The sequence below is a fragment of the Drosophila bipectinata genome, chromosome 3R (genome assembly GCF_030179905.1).
Source record: "Drosophila bipectinata strain 14024-0381.07 chromosome 3R, DbipHiC1v2, whole genome shotgun sequence".
Classification (NCBI taxonomy): Eukaryota; Metazoa; Arthropoda; class Insecta; order Diptera; family Drosophilidae; genus Drosophila; species Drosophila bipectinata.
Window position 1 is genome coordinate 19,653,880 of NC_091739.1, and position 7,657 is coordinate 19,661,536.

The following is a 7,657-nucleotide window of genomic DNA, read 5'->3' on the forward strand; positions in this document are numbered from 1 at the left end:
GTTGCTGCTGGTGCTGCCAGTTTATTGTTGCTCCTTTTCGGATCTTGTATTCTGTTGCGTGACACAAATCAAACGACCCACTACCTACCCTGTTAAATATTTCATAAGCACATCCAGCCACGCACCTCCAATGAACTTTAAAGACCCATCCAAAGATGTCTTGGCCCATTCCACTGATGGGGTATCTTGGGGGTGGGGTTGCAGCAAGAGCTACCGCAAGAACGATTCAATTTGGCTCCAATAAATGTTGCTGCAACATGTTGCGGCAGCGCCTGCGCCGCTCCTCCTGCTCCCAGAGATTTGCATATTGTCGCAGGATACGGCGAGGCAGCTCCTTTCAGTTGTTTACCGCGCCTCAAGCCACACACACGCAACGAGCGCAGACAAAACCGGAAGTAGCTAGTACGTGACTCGTGACTAGTGACTGGTTCTCGTGACTCGTTATCCTTTACTCTTTCCTTACTAATCATTCTCCGTGACTGGTTAACCGTGACTCGGGTCGGAAAGAGTGACAGCTCGGCTTTCTGTCGTATCTGACTTCTCAATCGAATTCGGAATTGGTATTGGAATCGCGTCATTGGAGTCACAGATTTCGCGTTACGTTCTCTCGAGTGTCGGGGATGTCCGTGGCCTCACGTCACGTAAAGGATGTTACGTAAGCGTAGCACTGGCCCCGCACCCCCGAAAAAGATCGCAACGCGCTCGACTGCATTACGTTGCGCATGAAATGGCGGCACGCAGTTCACGCTACATTTGCTCCGACCACAGCCACCGATTCTAGTCCGTGTCCAGAACAAGGTAGTAGTGTCGGAACGCCACCCCTTTTTCCCGGCCCGCCCTCGAATATAATTAAGTGTATTATCGGAACGTGACCAGACCGAAATTGCTGCCTTCGGGCGATTCGAGCGAGGCTGGGCGAAGCGAGTCCTGTTCCTGTTCCTGTCCTTGCTTTTCCATTGCCACTTCCACCTCCACTCGCTTCGCCACAAGCAATTGAATGGACAGCTTAGTGTGTAATGAAGAAATTACCAAAAGCTAGGCATCTCCCCCACCCACACTCCCTCACTACCCCCCACTGCCTACAAGCTGATGTCCTTACGCCACATCTTCATCTTGATGTTGTCCTGTGGGCGTCATGGTGATTGAAAACTCGACCGCATTGCGGTCTTGTCATCAGTTTAAATGAATGAGCTGCGGTTTCTGGAGCTCCGATAAGACGGAGGAGCCCTGAGCCTAATCCCTTTCAGTTATTGTTTCTGCACAAAGCAGGATGGAGAGTGGGTGGCAGTGTCCTGTTCTGTCCTATCCCATCCTTCATCTTTTGTTTGTCTTGCGTCCCTATAAAGTAGAAACGAAACAACTCGAGTTGAATTGAGTCGAGTTGAGACTCGCGATTGCCATCATTTATTTTAATTACTTTTCTGTTGTCGTTCTCCTTGTCTTCGATGTCGATGTTGATGTTGATGTCTTCGCCTGCTTCGTCCTTCCGCCCGCGATTCGGCTGCAGTTATATGTAATTTAAGAGCCCCCACAAATTGCGCATGAAATGTTGGTGGAACACTTTATGGCGCTGCTCGTGATCATGGGATTAACCGCAACTGTCGACAAGAAGAGCCGGCCCAGCAGCCAATATTTCGGTGAGTACGGCGGGAGTACGAGGGTTTGTGTGTAGCGGATTAAAATGTAATCAGCCGGCACTCAAAGGGTTAAGCCAGGCGGGGCAATTGGATCAGGGCTGGTATTACAAATGGGATTGGCCCAGCAAATCGTATTGGAAATTAAAAGTACGACAGAATGGGTCAATTTCAATTAGATGGACTCGAAATGCCTGCTGGGGCTTACATGGCCAGACCGATCCCTGGCTGAACAGCGGGTTTATTTCCATATATTGATATCCTGGCGGACAACAAAGGAAGTAAACAATTCTGGAAATTTCCATGCTAAGCCAATGATGCATAAATAGAATACCCAGCTAATGAGTATAAATCTAATTAATGGATACAATAGATACCTAAACCTTTTATTCATATATCTGTTGTAATATTTCATAGTTCTATCTAAGCCCTTTCTAAAATTTAAAATTGCAATATAAAAATAGAATTCTTTACAAATACTGCCGGAACTGCTGAATGGGACAGCCCTTTATCAATACCTTTTTGTAACTTTAATTGGAAACTTTTTAAAACACACATTTTTCATATTATTCCGCAGCCAAACACTCTTTGCGGTTTTTATTTGAACTTTTTAATTATATTGGCGCAGCCCTAAACTTTTTCTGGCAATCAAGGTATGGGGCCCCTGAATGAATTCTATAGAGGCCCGATTCAGCGGAAATATCTCAATTTGGCACTTCTCCTTTCTCGTCTGTCCAAAATTGTTTATGCTCCCATCTATTTCGCATTTCTCAACTCGAGTGCGAGTTCGGAACAGGACCTGGAACCGGAGCAGCTGCAATTGCTCATTTGTAATTTATGGCACCTGAGCTCAGTTTAGGGCCCGCTTGGGGAAGTGCAACAGAGGGCGAAGCTTAGAGACTGAGTAGTTGGGGTTGGGGGGAATAAGCTGTAGCCACTGAAGCTGCGGTTGCGGTGCGACCGAGCCACCCCGCACTTTGTATGTAAATACGCAACTTTTATTAAAAATTTTTATGTTGTTACATGGTTTTTTTGCCTGGTGTGTGGGTTGCCGGTGGTGCTGTGTGGGCGAATGTGTGCGGGTAGGAATCTTTTTTATATATTTTGTGGCCAGTATAAAAAGCAATTTCATCTGAAGTGTTTGGCCTGGGCGGAGCGAATCCATCGCCTCGCTGGCCCAGAGGCTCTGGAGCAACAGTTTCAATTAAGTGTGTAACAGCGTTTTATTGCCTGGTATTTGATATCTACATTTGCTCCTACCACACACACTCACACTCGTACACACACAAAGGATCCTGCCCTATAAATCAATATGTGTTTATCCACTTACACTTCCACAACCACATCCCATTTCCAGAGCCCAGAACCATGCCAAAACTCCATTCAGTGGCCGTATTTGTGTTTGTTTAGGCACTCATGGATTATTAGCGTATTAGTTGGCTAATACAACGGCCCACCTCCGCCCACATAAATCACTACTGGCCACCATCCAGTGATGGATCATAATCGCGGAATGAGGATAGAGGTTCTGTGGGGTGAATGCTTAAACTCGAGCATAAATTAAGCACAAATACTCGTTAATCAAACCCGAATGATTCCGGTACAGCTGAGAAAACCCCCCCTCCTCAAACAACCATCCATCTGTCTGTCTGTCTGTCCAGCTATCTGTCGGTATATCCATCCATCTGTCTGTCTGTCGGAATATCTGACGCTCCCTACAGCAATCTATCCGTCTACCCCACAAGGCCTGGCCGTGAATGCACTTGAATACATTTAGATTGACGTTCAGATACAGCTGTTCGAATAAACTGCTCCCCCCGGGGCGGTTTAATGTGCAAATCGGATCCGCAACAAACATTCTTTCCAACACTTTCCCGACAGAACAAATAAAACATCAAAGAAATTGACTTAATTGACTTAATTTAATTGACTTTATATTAGAAATAGTTTTTTCCATTACATTTTTTGCTTTCTTTATTTGGCCAGTGATATTAGTTTTCTTATATTTTTTTGTATTTATGCCAAAAGCATGCCAAAATAATTAGAATTTAATAAAAAATGGATTTCATTTTCAGCAAAATAACATGTATGCTGGCTTTACTGTGGAACAAAATAGCCATTTAAAGCTTAGAGCTAAACTTATATGCAATTAATAATTAACACTAACAGTGACAACGGTAGAAATCAATCATCAAACACGTATTAATTACGAGATTAAGGCTTAAAGTCATTTGCCAGTTTGCTTAGACCACAATTACTAGTCAACGTATGGAAATTCTGGGGTAAAATATAATATAATGAAATAGGGCTTTGTTTTAACTTCATAAATTAGTAATATTTTAGATAGGTTTTATAGAGCGCCTACAAAATTTTCATCTCAATAAAATTGAGAAATGAAACAAATTTAATTTAAATTTCCATTAAAAAAAATTCCAACCAAACCAATTCTGTGGTCTTTTTTCTGTACAACCAGGACATATGGCTGCCGCCGAAGAACTGTCCAACCTGATTCCGGACAACTACGATGGACTGGAACCGCAGTTTGACAATTCCACATCGAGGGAGATAATTGCCGCCCTCGGCACCACCGCCCGCCTGCACTGCCGGGTGCGGCATCTGGGTGACCGGGCAGTGTCCTGGATACGGCAGCGTGACCTCCACATCCTTACCATCGGCATCATGACCTATACCAACGACCAGCGCTTCCTGGCGCGCCACATCGACAACTCCGACGAGTGGGTGCTCAAGGTCGTCTCCGTGCAGCCGAGGGATGCGGGGGTGTACGAGTGCCAGGTGTCCACGGAGCCCAAGATCAGCCTGGCCTACAAGCTGGTCGTCGTAAGTGAGTATTGAGGGTGGGCCGTGGGAATCAATTAGTTTGTTGGACATCCAGAGGGATCAAAGGCCCTGCTTCCAAAACTTTTTGGCAGCTTTAAATTTTAGATTTAAACTTTTAAATAATTCAATGCCCGTTTTAGCAAAAGTTAATTGCTTTAAATTAAAAACATTTCCTGATTTAAATTAATGATAATTAAAAACTCTGGTAGTCATAGTGATATACAGTGTTAAACAAAGTAACTTTGAAAAACAAAATCTGGATAAAGTTATCCTAGGAGAAAAGTTGCAACTGGGAGTGTTAAAAACATAGTTTCCAGAGGTATTCAACTTTTTAGTAGGGTTATTAGTTGCAATGTTCATATAAAAGTAATTAACCAATCAAGGGAAAACATAGTTACACATGCTGAATTATTTGAGCATCATTGCATGATTTAAATTTCTCTATAAAATAACTCTTTTATTAAAAAGTAATGAGCTTTTGATAAAAATAGATACCTATAAAAATATATTAACTTTTTTTCCTAAGAGGATTACAAAGAGGTTATAACAGGTACGCAGCTTTGAGGATACACCTCCTTTCTCCTTTCAATTTTTAATTTGGCATGATTGCCTGTCAGGGCCAGTGTCGATACTCCCTTTGAGCCCCAATCGATTGGCGGTCTTGTAAGTCCATTTAGACGTTGTTTACATCTCCGTTTAGATAGCCGCCCGAGGGTGTAAAGAGCGGGGATTACTCTGACAAATTAGTTTATCAAGCACCACAGAACATCACACAGCCGTAGTTTGGGGACGGGTGGCTATGGCTCCTCCCTTAGACTCCCCTCCCCAAAGGCAACTTGTTGACATTCCCATTAATCGCAATTCGACGGCGCTCTTTGACAGCCTCCAAAGCCCAGATCCTGGCCAACCGCGAGCTGTTCATCCAGAGCGGCAGTGACATCAATCTGACCTGCATCGCCCCCCAGGCCCCGGGGCCCTATACGCATATGGTCTGGCACAAGGATACGGAGCTGGTCAGCGACTCGACGCGGGGCGGCATACGGGTGGTATCCGAGCAGCAGATGAAGACCAGCAACCTGGTGATATCCAAAGTCCTTAACACGGACTCTGGCAACTACACCTGCTCCGCGGAGAACTCCAGTAAGTACACGCTACATAACTCATTAAATATTATGTATTCTAAAAAGTTCTGTTATTATAAAGTAAGTTTTGTAAGCTTCATTTTGATTATAGGAAAAAATAATTTGAATAAATTTTAATCTAATTTGCTTCAGACTTCAGACAAAACTGTAAGTTAAAGTTTTATGAAGTTTAACTACGCTGTAATGTCTAATTATGTTTTAGTAAATATCAGAGTACCTAAAACATACACTTAAAATAAAATAAAACAATATTTTAGAAGATTTCTAACAAATATAAAATGAAAAGTTTTCAGTTAGTTTTCATAGCTTAAGTATAGTTATTTGAGTTCAGTACTAGGAAGTCAGTAAGTTTCCTTAAAACTTTTATTTATATTTGAAAAACAGTCTAAGCAGCTCTATGAATAATATTCCTCGTACCTTAAGAAGTTGAAAGCCAATCTTGAAGACCCAAATTTTTTCAAGTGTCCCCTGAGAAAACCCCCCTCTAACCCACCCCTCCTGTCTATTTCTACTCAACAGACTCTGACAGCGTCTTTGTGCATATCATTAAGAGTGAGCAGCACGCGGCCATGCAGCACGAACTGGGGGCGAGACTGGAGCTGCCCCCGCTTGCCCTGCTGCTCCTGGCGGCCCTTCTGTCCGCCCTCCTGGCTGCTCCAGCCGCGCCCCACGGCTCCCTGGTCCGACTGGCGGCGCTTTAAGCCGGAGCGGCAACTTATGTTCGATGTCTGGAGAGCATGAGAGCCGGGTAAGTCGCTGATTTTACTGCCGTCATCAGGCCAGGAATCAGGAGTCAGGAGTCATCATCTCGTTACAGGCACCCGACCACGCCCCCAGCGCGGATTGGGGCTGTGATGGCTGTTGGGCTGGATACCAGGATAGCTGGATAAGGATGGAGGTTAACGACGTCGATGTCGCGTTGTCTTGTAAATATGTAAATCGAGTTTTTGTTTATGTTTGTGTTTTGTGGCTCAGTCTCTAAGTATTTTTTATACGTAATTAAGTAAATAGGTCGAGAGTGCATTTGTGTGCAGCCAGATGTATGGACGTGGTATATAGCGCACATAATATATATGATATATATAATATATGCATCCGATCGCATACCTAGAGATACCAAAGCGAGCAATCGAGTCCGAATCGAATCGAATTGAAACCGTAACGAATACGAATGTAAATAAATGTTTAATCTTAATAATCGAACGGCGGGATCTAGATTAATTATGATAAATCGTGTACCGCGGGGCCGAGTAGGCAATTTAATTTGCAGGACCCAATGATTGATGGCGATATGAGTGTGTCCAGCTTACAGCCACCCAACTTCCAACGCGCCCACTCTGTTCGAAGAGCTCCGAATTCGATGTCGGGGTGAGGACATTGGCATCCTGCGACCCGGATTATGGCGTTTAATTGCAGGGGCGGGGCTGGTACGGTAATTGAAAAACGATAAGGTCAGTCGGACGGGTCCTAGATTGCCTACCTTGCCCGGAGCTTCTACATCCTCCGTATCCACATCACATCAAAGACTTCCCGGCAAGACACTTTCGGTTTCGCAGGTGAGAAAATGGAAGGAGGCAGGTGTGGAGGACCCCCGGGCAGGGTAATTGAAATATTTGAAGCGTGCACAATTTACACCAAACGGACGGCAATTACAGTCCAACTTCTCGGACAAAGTTTGCCGTTTGGCGGTGGCAGTGGAAAAGTGGCGGTGCCTTTGGAGGATGAATTACCTGGAATGCAGTATGCGTAGAGTTTCCTGCGACAATTCGGGCGATGAGTGCTACAAAGGCTGCCGCAAAGTAGGCAACACAATGAGTAATGGTATGGTGAGACGGAACGGTAAATGCCAGACTCCTTGCAAGGACGCCCAGGAAAAGGAACAAGCCGCATAACACATCTCCTTACAGCCAAGTGTTGCCTGAATTTTGCATAAGGTGGTGGTAATTGAAATAAAAGACGTTCCCAGCCGCTAATGGGTCTGCACGCAAGGACTTGTCTCCTTTTCCCATTCCCTTGGCCGTCCCTTTGCCCAATTTTGAAAAC

The 7,657-nt window shown here is 44.5% G+C and overlaps 1 protein-coding gene across 2 annotated transcripts; it reads left to right on the forward strand.

Moving 5' to 3' along the window:
• Nucleotides 1-709: 709 nt before the first annotated feature.
• dpr5 (defective proboscis extension response 5) lies at nt 710-6,763 on the forward strand. Of its 2 annotated transcripts, none has more exons than XM_070281294.1 (6): nt 710-798; nt 1,508-1,637; nt 4,108-4,476; nt 5,355-5,612; nt 6,134-6,362; nt 6,432-6,763. In XM_070281294.1, the coding sequence occupies exons 2-5, from the start codon at nt 1,547-1,549 to the stop codon at nt 6,313-6,315; spliced, it is 900 nt and encodes a 299-aa protein (XP_070137395.1). In that variant the 5' UTR covers nt 710-798; nt 1,508-1,546; the 3' UTR covers nt 6,316-6,362; nt 6,432-6,763. The 2 variants fall into 2 exon arrangements, with proteins under 2 accessions (XP_070137395.1, XP_070137396.1); XM_070281295.1 differs by having other exon boundaries at nt 716-801.
• Nucleotides 6,764-7,657: the final 894 nt, after the last annotated feature.

Bases quoted from the DNA above. Each gene is read 5' to 3' on its own strand.
- dpr5 (XM_070281294.1), top strand. From the start codon at position 1,547: ATGTTGGTGGAACACTTTATGGCGCTGCTCGTGATCATGGGATTAACC. The intron at 1,638-4,107 runs GTGAGTACGGCG...CTGTACAACCAG, and splicing joins GCCCAGCAGCCAATATTTCG to GACATATGGCTGCCGCCGAA. The intron at 4,477-5,354 runs GTGAGTATTGAG...GCTCTTTGACAG, and splicing joins CTACAAGCTGGTCGTCGTAA to CCTCCAAAGCCCAGATCCTG.